Below are 12,451 nucleotides of genomic sequence, written 5' to 3' on the forward strand. Positions count from 1 at the left end.
TAAATTTTGGGTCGTTTTCTTTACTTTTCTGGATTATTCAAATTTCAAATGTCACCACCAACTCTAGAGCATCGATGAGGGAGAAATACCATGGAAGCTAAATGTTAAATGAGACCAAAAACAAAAAGGTAATTGGTCAGTTCCATGCACTTGTTTGAGCATTCCATGCACAAGTCTAGCAGGTTTTGTATTTTTATCAATACCTTTATTTGTCCTAAGAAGTACGGCAGCACTAGTGCTGCTTCAAAATAAGTGATGCATTGGATTTGGAGATCATGTAGGTCTTCATGATTCACTTCTGTAGTTTGGTAGAATTGAATTGTGTATTCTTCTAAACCGAATGTGCTCGTGTTAATCTTCGTTTAAACTACTATTTTATCCAATAATGTAAGATAAAGTTCTACATTTTTCTCAAATAGTTATCCAAGTGAACAAGTGTCGGCCAATAGTAAGCTGACAGCGCAGCGCCGAGTCAAATCCACTGACCACCATTCCCCTCCTTCTCCGGCGCCGACGCCGCCCCCTCACACACACACAAATACGAGCAGCACCCGCGTCCCCCCCCCCCTCCCCCCCGGCGCCGCCGCCCCCCCCCGCCGCCGCCGCGAAGGGGGGGGGGGGGGCGGCGAAAGGGGGGGGGGGGGCGGCGGCGAAGGGGGGGCCCTGGAGGGGGGGGGGGGGGGGGGGGGCGGCCCTGCAGGGGGGGCGGCGAAGGGGGGGGGGGGGGGGGGGGGCGGCGAAAGGGGGGGGGGGGGGGGGCGCCCTGCAGAGGGGGGCGGCGGCGCCGGGGGGGCGGGCCCTGCAGAGGGAGGCGGCGAAGGGGGGGAGGCGGCGGCGGGGGGGGGGGGGGGGGGGGGGGGGGGCGGCGAAAGGGGGGAGGGCGGCGAGGGGGGGGGGGGGGGGGGGGGGGTGGCCCTGCAGAGGGGGGCGGCGGGGGGGGGGGGGGGGGGGGGGGGGGGCGCCCTGCAGAGGGGGGCGGCGGCGCGGGGGGGGGGGGGGGGGGGGGGGGGGGCGGCGGCGCGGGGGGGGGGGGGGGGGGGGGGGGGGGGGGGGGGGGGGGGGGGGGCCCTGCAGAGGGGGGCGGCGGGGGGGGGGGGGGGGGGCGCCCTGCAGAGGGAGGGGGGGGGGGGGGGCGCCCTGCAGAGGGGGGCCCTGCAGAGGGGGGCGGCGGGGGGGGGGGGGGGGGGGGGGGGCCGGGGGGGGCGGCGGCTGCAGAGGGGGGCGGCGGCGAAGGGGGGGGGGGCCCTGCAGAGGGAGGCGGCGAAGGGGGGGGGGGGGGGGGGGGAAGGGGGGGGCGGCGGCGAGAGGGGGGCGGCGGCGAAGGGGGGGGGGGCCTGCAGAGGGGGGGGCGGCGCCGGGGGGGGGGGGCGGCGGGGGGGCCCTGCAGAGGGGGGGGCGGCGGGGGGGGGCCCTGCAGAGGGGGGCGGCGGCGCGGGGGGGGGGGGGGGGGGGGCCCTGCAGAGGGAGGCGGCGAAGGGGCGGCGGCGGCGGCGGCGAAGGGGGGCCCCTGCCAGAGGGAGGCGGCGAAGGGGGGGGGGGGGGGGGGGGGCGGCGGCGGCGGCGAAGGGGGGCCCCTGCCAGAGGGAGGCGGCGGCGAAAGGGGGGGGCGGGGGGGGGGGGGGGGGGGGCGGCGGCGGCGAAGGGGGGGCCCCTGCCAGAGGGAGGCGGCGGGGGGGGGGGGGGGGGGGGGGGGGGGGTTGCTGCAGAGTTTGGTTATAATAATGAAATATGGACCCCACGACACGATAGATGGACCACACGATAGAACAGGCAGTGGGCCCGCCGCTTCCTTACCCTATTCGACTTCCAAGAACGCGAAGCCAACTAAAAAGACGGCTAGATTCCGCCGCGCGCTCACGTCGGCGCCGGCGCGTGCAACCAAACCCCTAATTCGGCGAGGTCTGCTCTGATTCTTACCTTTTTCTAAGATTTCGTTTGCTTATTCTCTCTTGTTCCGTTTTAGCTGTTGATCTTGATGGTGTCGTTCCAGCTTCTCACTTTGCCTCGCTACTCGCGCGATTTGGGAAATCTGTTGTCTATACGAATCTATCCAATATCCTGATTGAAATCGATTCTTTTGTGTACTGAATTCTGTTTCTGATTCTGATGCTCGTCGATCGCTTGCTGGGTGATTGTTTTTGTTTAGGTTTCTTTTTGTTTAGCTCTTGCGTAGGAGATTGGGTTAGTGATGGTGTCGTGCTGGAAGAAGCAAATACGACAACACAGGAACATTTAGGATTGGAGAATAGTTGGAATTTTGTGAATGCTCAAGGAATTTACAAGCCTTAAGAAATTTGTTTATAGATTATATGTACGTAGATTATTTACTTTCCGCATGTTTGTATACAGTAAACGATGAATCTAGATCTTGAGGCAGAGAAGAACAAAGGAAAATTGTGATATATCACAGCAAGAATTGGGAACACTTTTTTCATTAATAAGGAATGAATAACTTAGGATTATTTCTTTAAAAGGAAATTATTCAAAAAGACTATTAGAATTGGATTTGCCTGTTTAACATTTACAATTCGGCATAGACTTCGCTGCTGAACAAGTTTCTAATTTGACTTTGTACTTTACAGTACTTACTCCACGTGAATGCTACAGGTTAGCCGACATGATTTTAATTCAAGTTAACTAGAAAAAATGTTTTCAAATGTGAATTTTAGTATGCAAGATAAACTTTTAAAAAGATTTGTTTAAAGATCTCAGCTGCATATGCCTCCAAACTGTATCATCCTACTGCATTGAACTGGACCCCAAAGTTCTAAGCTGGAGGTGATTATTGGTCTTTAATAGTTTTGGTGAAATCATATTTTTGCCCGCTATTGTATATGACCTCCAATTTTTGAATATTTTTTAACAATAAATTTATTTGTTAGTCAGAAATCCTATTCGGGCATTGGTAGTTGGTTATGAAGCTATTTACTGCACTTTACTATTCGGATAGCAACTTCTTTTGGTACTTTATAATGAAACTTACTATACTGTTGAATTGATGTAAATTCAAGTGTTTGATAAATTCTTATTCTACTCAATATTCGTCGAGAACCTCTAATATCTGGATTCTGGCACGTCTATTTTTAGTTAATATTAATCTTACTATCTGCAGAAATCATATGGATAACTGACTATTGTGTCTTCAGGTTTCATTGAAAATATTCATAAACAATTTGCTTAACTGATGACTATTGCTAAGTATCTTAATGCAATCAACGTTGTGTATTCTACTTTTTCTAATGGAATAAAGGTATGCGATTAAGTTGGTTTTGCTTGTCAATACCTTTGTATAGGTTGGATTCGAATAAAGTAAACCAACTTGATGGATGGTATTTATGGAAAGATAGATATCTTCCCAGAACAATTCCAGCCCATCAAAGCATCTGAAGAATCTCCACAAGGAAGCAATTCAAGCGTTGACCATAAACTGAGGTGAAATATTACATTGCTATATGCATGTATTTCAGTTCTGTTGGATTTAGACAGTATCATATTTCCTGTAAGCTTCACTGGTCCAGATCCCGTAGTCATTCATGGACTGTAAGAAGGGTGCTTGGAGCTGCATCTCTGTTGAACATGTTTTCTCTACCTCGTCTTCCATGGGTATCTGGCAATGATGATGATAAGGTTACCACATGATGTCTAGTATATGAGTGCCTTGACTCATGTATTAAGCTACTGAGAATAATTTTCTTGCTATCAGGTAGAACTCACTAGAGCAGAATTAGAGTCTCTGTGGTCTGAAATTGAAGAATATGAGGACAGAGAGATGCATCTAAAATCTCAGTAAGTTTCATTATTATTGTTACCATGATCTCAAATCTCATGACTTCTGCAAAATTTTGCTGAATGGATTCTAATTGATATTCCACTTCTGTTTTTCTTTGTTAATTGGATTCACAGTGTACCCCATCCCCCTTCTCTTCTAACCTGTTCAAGGCATTGATAGTCCAACAATGCATCTGAGTGGGTGCTTGACATAATTTTTTAAGAAATGTTTTAGATATTTAGATCAACAACTATGTTGGATACCTGTATCTGAGTCAGAAACAGATCTTTTCAGTGGTGTCTTCAACCTCTAGTGCACAAGAATGTTTTGAGAGCAGAAAATGTGATCCATAATAATAATTGAAAACATAGCTTTTAATCCTATCCATTATGGAGATTTTGTGCTAAAATATTAAGCTACATTCTTTTTTTGCAACAATCTTAAGTGAGACACAGACTTTTAGTAGCCCAATACTAAAAGTGCATGAGCATCCAGCAGATCCTTTTTCAGTTTATTTTATAGACAGATACACAGATTTCTGTCATCGTTCAAGATACACCATAAATTTGTGTCATCACTGTTTAGTGACCTAGTGGCTATAGTAGTTGTTCCACTTTCCGTTTGCTTGTTGTTAAAATCTTTCCCTTTTGTTCTAGGCTGGAACATGCTGATGGAGTTTTGAGGTGTGCACGGCTTTGTGGTTATCTCTATGTTCGAACTGTATGCATATCTGCCCCCTCTTTCTCTCTCTCCTACCAATGAGCAAACTAAGGAATATAGTATAACATGGATTTTATTTTGTGTAGAGATGGACACAACTTCCTGGAGAACCTCCTATAATAGATGATGATGATATAGATGATTGGGTTCCCCGATTTGTCATTCTCCATGGTTCATGTATCTATTATTATCTTAGATCATTTGGTAATTTGCTTGCAACTTTAATTGCATTATTTCCCTTTATCTTGTGTTCACTTAGATATTATTTTATCAGAAGATTTGAGCAAATGAGCATTCCTCATTTGGTGCCAACATGTCATGTAGGAGCTTTAAACAGAGCTTAATGCATCTGCACATGTAAACATCTGTTCTCCTAGGAGTGTACACTAAACAAAATTAATTGAACATGAATATGAATATACATTTATTTTCCTTTTTATCCAAAAACATATTGTTTTGCCTTCTAAGACACTTGTGTTTGTTCAAATCTGTATTTTATTTTCCATTTCCCCAGATACGAGTCCCCAGGATACTACAAATCTATCTGATATTGTTGAACTGGGATCAATTCCAAGCTTCATCGATGAAGACAAAGAAACAAGATATGGTTTTTACCTTTTAACCAGTCAAGGATTGCGATTTGAATGCTCAAGTATTTCCAAAGGACAGGTAGATATTTTTTACAGGTCCTTTCCCAATTCTAAAAGAAGTTATAGCACCTTACTCTCTACCAACTTCATCTATCTGGAATATGATAACAAAAACACATTTGATTTTTCTTTAATCTGTATCATCCAAATAATAATGTGTTTGGTTTACTATTTGTTTCTTTTGGCTCTCCCCTGTTTAGTTAGCTCGCACTTGCTTTTTTCTGTCTCAAATTTGATTATACATCCTATCTGAGAATCTTCAAATTATAAGCAAAATTGTACTCTCTTGACAAATTACTTAATCAATGTGCTTGCAAGATTTGCCGTCGCAAATGCTATTGTGCTATTGTATATAAGGCTTATTCTCTTGAATCAGGTGGAATCATGGTGGACTACACTAAGAACAGATTTGCAAGCTCGAGTCTGCGTCAACTCTTCAGGATTCAAATAAATCATAGGATCTATTGGATAGGTAATAGCGCAGGAATTTGTAAATACTTCATGGTCATTTCTTAATTTCAACTCGTAAATTATGTACATAAACATCCTCCATCGATTATCATTGGTGTTTCAATTGGTTTTGTAGCTATTTGTGCATTTATGTTTCATCCTGCAGGACTGCAATCGGGCATTATTTCCCATCTGTATTTTTTTTTCGTTTATATTTTACTGGAAATATTTTGATCCAATCGATTTAGATATTATTAGTGGTTACACACGTCTCAAGTATAATATGCAGTAAGCAATTATTGTTGCTGTGGTTCCGAATTTAAAATAAGCAGTCTTCATATAGAATATATTTTAAAAAAGATATTTATCTATATAAAACTTTGGCCTACAAAGCTGAACCAAGATAGGGTCAAAAAGGATAATGTAAGAATCGAATCCAAAGGTCATTCAGCAACTTTATTTATTCGGACAAACGATCCAAAATACCAGTATTGTATTGCACTGTTTACTGCTTGTTGCATAGAAAACTTCAGACGGCAATAAACAAGCCGGTTCAGATTTTAAATAATTCCTCATAATCATATATATCATCACTCTCCACGCTTTTAGCAAAGCATGTTAAGAGATTGCTAAAGTTGATACAACAGCAAGCCATAATCTAGGTAGGTAATATACACAATACAGTTACATCCAACAGTAAAAGTCATGTGGAATATTAGCCTCTACGCAGGCAATGTTTTAAGTCTTGACTTCTTGTCAGCCCTTCACAACAGGCAGCTTTGCAACTGGCCACTTCTTCCTATCATGGTGAGTTTGGTACCACGAGCTTCTGCGGGGAAAGGTGTTTTCACTTCTGTGCTGGGGAAATATACATTTAGAGCTTTGATCTTCAATTACTCGCATGTAAACATTGTCATCATCTGGTAGGCTGAAGTCAGCCGGGTTTTGGTTGATAATGCAGTTTACAGTAACGCAATCATGCCTCACTGACTGCACTAGTTCATCCATTTTGCTAAACGAGGCCTGACCAATGCCAAACTTATGCAGAAAAGACTCGCCAGCTTCTGTATTCTTCTTGTTATTTACATTCGCTGAGAGATTGAACTTGGTAATTTCTGAAGAAGCATGCATTTTCTCCCTCTCACCCATGCAGAAAGAAGGCAGCTTATTAAAATACCAATCTTTATAACCCAATGATGCACTGTTTGATTGAGACATGATCTCTTTTTGCAGCAAAGACCCAAGATCACCTATTCTAGGAACTGGGCGATAAGGTCTGCTAAAGTTTCCTTCATTTTGATCACAAGAAGAGTATGCAGCTGCACGTGGATTTTCTGGTGTCTCCCTAATTTGGAGGCCAACTTTCATACCTAGAATCTCAGGGGGGTGATTTAAAATAGAATTTTGGACATTTCCTGTGAAGTTTAAATCCCATGAAGCAACTGAATGAGCTGCCTGATCAACTAGCCTAAGCAAATGCAATGCCGGAACAGTTTCATTGGTATGCAAATCTGTGGGAACAACACTTCCTGAATGAAGCCTACTTCTGCCTTCCATGAGATATGATCGGGCCATTTGAGTTCCATTTGTTGATTGCCGAGATGTTCCTCCCCCATTTACAAAATAGGAACCCATGAGATTCATTCTTTCAGATACCTCAGACTCCTGAGAAACTGTCTGCTGAAACCTATCATACAATGAATCAAAAGGAACCACTTTCCCATGATTGCAACAAGGTTCAATATTCCTAATGTCAACTCCATATTTTCTTTCCATGAATGGTGATGACAGAAAATGATGGGTAGCTCTGCTTGAACATGGGGCGGAAAATCCCTGATACTTTTGGTAGGATTCCAGATCTTGCAGCTTCATTTGGTCCCAAGAAATTTGAAGAGGATTAGAATCATCGACAACAAAATCAGTTGCACATGACCGGTACCCATCGTATTGTGGAATTGTCAGAAACTCTGTAGCTTGCTGGTTAAGATCAATAAGGATTTGCTTCCGATGCTCAGATTTGCTGGCTCCACATTCAGCATTCTGGTTACTGCTGGAAGCAATAGGGATACCATATCCTGTATCATTAGGTTTGACATAGCTCTTATATTTTGCATTTGAAACCTTGTCTTCACAATGTCCAGATGCATATGAATCAATACCTTGTCTTATCTCACCTTGTGCTATTGATAGTTCATGTTTGTTCTTACAAGTGACATGAGCATTCATTAAATTTCTTTCATGCTGGTTTTTTGCTAAGAGTTCAACAATGTCCATTGGAATATCATCAAGAGTTTCCTTCTCAACTGCCTTTGCAGTCTTTTGTTTCTTAACCATTTCTTTCTGCAAAACAAGCGAGTATGACTGTTAGAAGAGAAAATCATTTATCAACTAATTGGACATTTGTTTCACTAACATAATAGAAACAAGGAACAAACATACCACTAACTAGTATACCTCTAAAATCCATAAGAACCTTATGGTATCATGTTTTTCTAGAGAAAACACAAGTATTATTTTGTCAATCACATGACTACAGATTTGATCATTTAGTCATTCTAATGTGGTTTGGAGTGACAGAAGCAAGAACTGCAGGTAATACATAGATGTTCCGCAAAGTTGGTTGAATTGTCTATTTAACCATCTGATTAACTTAATTTCTGGAAATTTCCATGTTAGACTCCTGCATAGTTCCATAGTAGTGGACAAGAAAAGATAACAAAGTCTTGATTAATTCAAGATACTTTTGCAACAGGTATGCAGTGGTCTAGAATGAGGCATCTGATGTTAAACAATCAGTTGGATATAAGGATACTGTTATTATGACACTTGACTAAATTAAAACAAAGAAAAAGAGTCTTTCTGCAAGATAAAAAACAAACACACAGATGAAATGGTGAAGAAGGAAGAAGCTCCCTCTTTCTCTCAAGAAGAAAGAATTTTTACCTCTGACCATTTTACTTGGGAAGAATCTCTGCACTTGACATGAGACACTTTTTTCCTTCTAGCCTTTGTGTCACTACTATTATCTAAATTTCCTAGACTAGGTGGTAAGCTGCTCGCAGAATTTATTCTTCCCATTTTAGGAATGGCATTTCCAGTATGAGCTTTTTTCATTATAGCACCTCTAGAAATCCAATCTCTCTGTTGTGGAATGAAGCAATTGTCATTTGATTTTACTAGAAGTATCTTTTTTTCCTTTTCGACAACATGCTTTTTTTTACGTTTACCTACTTTTAAACATCGCCGAAGAGGATTTGCACCATTGCCATTATGTTTACTGTCGTACATGCTAGCATCATTATTTATCTCCTGGATTTCGACATGCTCTTTTTCATGAAGAACTTTCTTTATGTGAGAATCATCAATAACAAATTTCTTTGAGACCTTCTTTAGCCAATGTATCAGAGAAAGTTCCTCCTCCTTGTTCTGATTAACTTCTAAACCATCATTTTGAGGAGTGCTACTTAGATCTCCAACTTGAGCTTCACACTTTGATGCATTAAATCCTTGGTTGTTATCTACACCATATGTTTCTCTATGTCCTTTGAAAGTGCAAATCTTTTTAGATACGTGCAACTCATCACTCTTCATAATATCATCAATAAAGCGTAGCTTCCGAACCTTTTTATGGTTCACTTTACCATGTGAATCACCAGACACACTGTCCTGAAGTGGGCAACGGTTCATACTACTCGACAAACCCATCTTACAGTATGATGCTCCAAATTTTCTCTGCTCTAAATTCACCGGATGATAATCAAACATCTTAAATGCAACAGAAGTTAGAGCATTATCTCCTGAAGCACCAAGTTCAGCCTCAAACGTCTTCTTGCAGTCTTTGTGCTTGCCATCAGGTTTTACATTCACTTTTGTTTTAACAGTAATTCCTTCATTGTCTCTATGAAATCCATCAGGACCTCCAATGTTAGAACCTCCATTTGGTTTGTCACAAACAGTATGAGAAGCATCGTGATAACGAAAAGCAGACAAGCATTTGTCTTTACTGGCAACTATTTTCCTTCTTCGACCCATTCCTGCTTGGAATTCATCTCCAGCCACAGCAGTGGTAGGTTTGCATGACCAATCTTGATTCTCTTTGGATCTAAAATTCCTACATATGCATTTTTGGAGATCTGACAAAAAGACAGAAATAAGTACAAAAGTTGATAACTAAATTACTTGTGGCAAATTAACTTCTACCTGTTCTTGCCACATCTTCTCTTCTGAATTGGTTTGCTTTCTTTCCATGACATAGATGTGGATTGAACTCAACATGGTTGATGTCATTAGAAGAATCTGACACTAGTCTCTCCCCAGGTATGATATTTTCAGCGAAATTCTTTGGGCAAGAAAATGATCTTTTTGCATTAGAATTAAAAAAAGATAAGGAATTTTCTCTCTTTGTTTTTCTGTTATCAAGGACACTTAGATCTGCATCTCTAGTTCTATCTTCAGAGGTGCTGTTTGTATGAAGGCAATTCACACAATTCCATCGTTTGAATTTTGAAACATGTAATAGAGGTAGCTTGTTTGAAGGGATATTAGAACTTTCATTATTGGGCATAAACAATGGCCAACAGGTCTTTACATCTCTTTCCCGAGCACCAGCAACATAACCACTGTAAAAATGAAAATACATTAATAATGGTTTTACAAAAAAGATAAGGAACATGTGCAATCAAAAAGTTGGTTGGTTAATTTCATTGTCCTTGAGAACCACAGTTTAAAGTATATATTAATAAGTAATCATCCATAGAGTTTCTTATCTAGAGAAGAAAAAATAATTTTACTGTCGGAGAGGTATCTTATGGTCAAGTTTAGAAGCTCTATAGCTTAACATTGAGAAAGTAGCAAAAGGAAAGCACTGAGAAAGTTGATTAAGAAGCAAAATGCACATAATAGATATCTACGATTACCGAATGGTAAAATGATTGCAAATTTCAGAATCTTCCTCGTGATCAGTCCTAGGAAGAGATTGTTTTCCCTCATCGAGGAGCTCCTTCAATGATGCTTCCATTACTTGAAACAATCAAAATCATATTCCAAGCAGTTTTAGGAAGTTGCATCAGGTAACTGCTTCTTGCTGAATATCAAACAAGACAATGTGCATCAAACCCAACATTCCATATAAAGAGTCTATTTAGCTTAAAATGGTAAAAATGAAACTCCAAACATATTGAGACATGATATATATATATATATATATAATACGTTGGTTGCATGTATAAATGCATTAAAAAGATAGCTAAATTGATGTAAAAGTGAATATAAAAAATAAGCAGATATAGGAATATATAAAAGTTATAAGTCAACTGAAAAAATAAATTTGTAACAAGTGAATAAGCACTTAGAAGAATTGGATGATTCATTGCAAAAAACTAATGAAACAAGATGGTAATAGCTTATGAATGTGTTCAAGAATAAGTCAGCCACACGAAATATAAATGAGCTAAAATCCATTTATCTCACTGTCATTCGCTAGATAAGATGCTAGCTATACTAACTAACCACTTAAAATAGAAGAAGCTGTCACTGAAAGGACTGTTGTATGAGTCTCCAGCACCAAACAATGGTTTAAGCTTAAAGATACATAACAAACATTTGACTTAGATAAAAATAATAGTCAGTTCCATTTTAGTTACCAGAAGCTCAAAGTTGCCAGTTGGAGCATGAAATAAAAGAGAAGCAATGTTTTGAAGCTCCACTCATGATGACGGATGAAATGAAACATCAAATACCCTTTACCTGCACGATATTGAACATAAAATAATACGTCCAAAAGATAACACAAGAAGTTACTTAAAGCTCTAGAGCAGCAAGCTATGAGCTTCCAAACAAAGTTTTTTTTTTCAACTTCCCATAGTATGAAACCTCACATAATAGTTAACTAAACCAAGACAACACTGAACTTATAATAAGAAGCTCTAATTAATCAATCCTAAGTTTCCTACATAAAATCATAGAATGGATAAAAAAAATACTCACTATTTGTAGCTGATTCCACAGAACCAGAAATAAACAGCAGGCTTCACTATATCAACGCCCTAAAGCCCAAAACCAAACTGCAAACCCCCTTTTGGAAAGAGCACCTTGGCATCCCGCTTATATCTAAATCAGACCTAATTGTACTACACACCGTACACAAAAAACAACCCATGAAGCAAAAACCATCCTCCACCCGACTCAAACCCGGCTCTTGATCAAAAGCAGAGAAGTAGATGGGATAAAACCGATAAAAATCACAACTCTAACCACAAACTCTTCCCAATTAATAGCAAGATAGTTCCCGAACCTGAAAAGGAAGCCTCCGGCTCCTCCCCCTCCGCGTCACGGCTCTTCCCTGGCCCAAACCGGCGGATCGGATGGAAAAAAATCTAGGAGTTGGGGATCAGAGACGGATCGATCGCGAATCTAAAAGGCCCAAGACCCGACCTTTTCTAGGGCTCCTCTTCCTCCACCTCCACCTCATGTGTATCAAAAGCAAGCGACATAGTGCTCCTCCACGGGATTAATTTAAGGCACGTCCATGTGCCATGTCATCCTCCACCCACGACACACACAAATGCTTGTCTGTAAGCATATTAACTAAAGGGAAGCCAAAAAAAAACCCTAACCCTAACCTTAACTCGAGTGGCCAGAAGAGTAAAAGCACGCAGCTAACCACGGTTCGACGGCATCTGATCTCGGCCGTGGATGAGTTGATGCGGCCCCACGACGATGACGCGCCGCGCTTGGAAAGATCCCCGTTTCGGGGGCTGGTGTGGGGCCCGCGGAAAAAGGTGTGGTGCAAATGGAGAGTAGCTGACGCAGCCGTGCGCGTCCTTTACTGCATGAATCCACCATGAGAGATAAATACACGGAC

General features: G+C 41.9%; 2 protein-coding genes across 5 annotated transcripts; one reads left to right on the forward strand and one right to left on the reverse strand.

Moving 5' to 3' along the window:
• The first annotated feature begins 1,751 nt into the window (after positions 1-1,751).
• LOC141811483 (uncharacterized) lies at positions 1,752-5,747 on the forward strand. Its single transcript, XM_074699513.1, has 8 exons — positions 1,752-1,899; positions 3,294-3,432; positions 3,519-3,627; positions 3,704-3,786; positions 4,426-4,489; positions 4,576-4,693; positions 5,004-5,158; positions 5,516-5,747. The coding sequence occupies exons 2-8, from the start codon at positions 3,323-3,325 to the stop codon at positions 5,588-5,590; spliced, it is 714 nt and encodes a 237-aa protein (XP_074555614.1). The 5' UTR covers positions 1,752-1,899; positions 3,294-3,322; the 3' UTR covers positions 5,591-5,747.
• A 398-nt stretch (positions 5,748-6,145) lies between these two features.
• LOC141812001 (uncharacterized) lies at positions 6,146-12,053 on the reverse strand. 4 transcript variants are annotated; one of them, XM_074700088.1, is made up of 7 exons: positions 11,882-12,053; positions 11,232-11,334; positions 10,506-10,672; positions 9,790-10,208; positions 8,533-9,722; positions 7,764-7,929; positions 6,146-7,664 (listed from the first exon to the last, which is right to left on the reverse strand). In XM_074700088.1, the coding sequence occupies exons 3-7, from the start codon at positions 10,604-10,606 to the stop codon at positions 6,346-6,348; spliced, it is 3,195 nt and encodes a 1,064-aa protein (XP_074556189.1). In that variant the 5' UTR covers positions 10,607-10,672; positions 11,232-11,334; positions 11,882-12,053; the 3' UTR covers positions 6,146-6,345. The 4 variants fall into 4 exon arrangements, with proteins under 4 accessions (XP_074556189.1, XP_074556188.1, XP_074556186.1 ...); XM_074700087.1 differs by having other exon boundaries at positions 7,749-7,929; XM_074700085.1 differs by having other exon boundaries at positions 6,146-7,929.
• Positions 12,054-12,451: the final 398 nt, after the last annotated feature.

This window comes from Curcuma longa, chromosome 17 (genome assembly GCF_044706935.1).
Source record: "Curcuma longa cultivar G26 ecotype Majalengka, Jawa Barat chromosome 17, ITB_CL_G26_1.1, whole genome shotgun sequence".
In the NCBI taxonomy this organism is placed as follows: domain Eukaryota; kingdom Viridiplantae; phylum Streptophyta; class Magnoliopsida; order Zingiberales; family Zingiberaceae; genus Curcuma; species Curcuma longa.

Coding starts and splice junctions, on each gene's coding strand:
- LOC141811483 (XM_074699513.1), top strand. CDS start 3,323: ATGGATGGTATTTATGGAAAGATAGATATCTTCCCAGAACAATTCCAG. Junction 3,787..4,425: donor GAGATGCATCTAAAATCTCA/GTAAGTTTCATT, acceptor CTTTTGTTCTAG/GCTGGAACATGCTGATGGAG. Junction 4,694..5,003: donor TTATTATCTTAGATCATTTG/GTAATTTGCTTG, acceptor CCATTTCCCCAG/ATACGAGTCCCCAGGATACT.
- LOC141812001 (XM_074700085.1), bottom strand. CDS start 10,606: ATGGAAGCATCATTGAAGGAGCTCCTCGATGAGGGAAAACAATCTCTT. Junction 9,723..9,789: donor AGAAGATGTGGCAAGAACAG/GTAGAAGTTAAT, acceptor TCTTTTTGTCAG/ATCTCCAAAAATGCATATGT. Junction 7,930..8,532: donor CCCAAGTAAAATGGTCAGAG/GTAAAAATTCTT, acceptor CTTGTTTTGCAG/AAAGAAATGGTTAAGAAACA.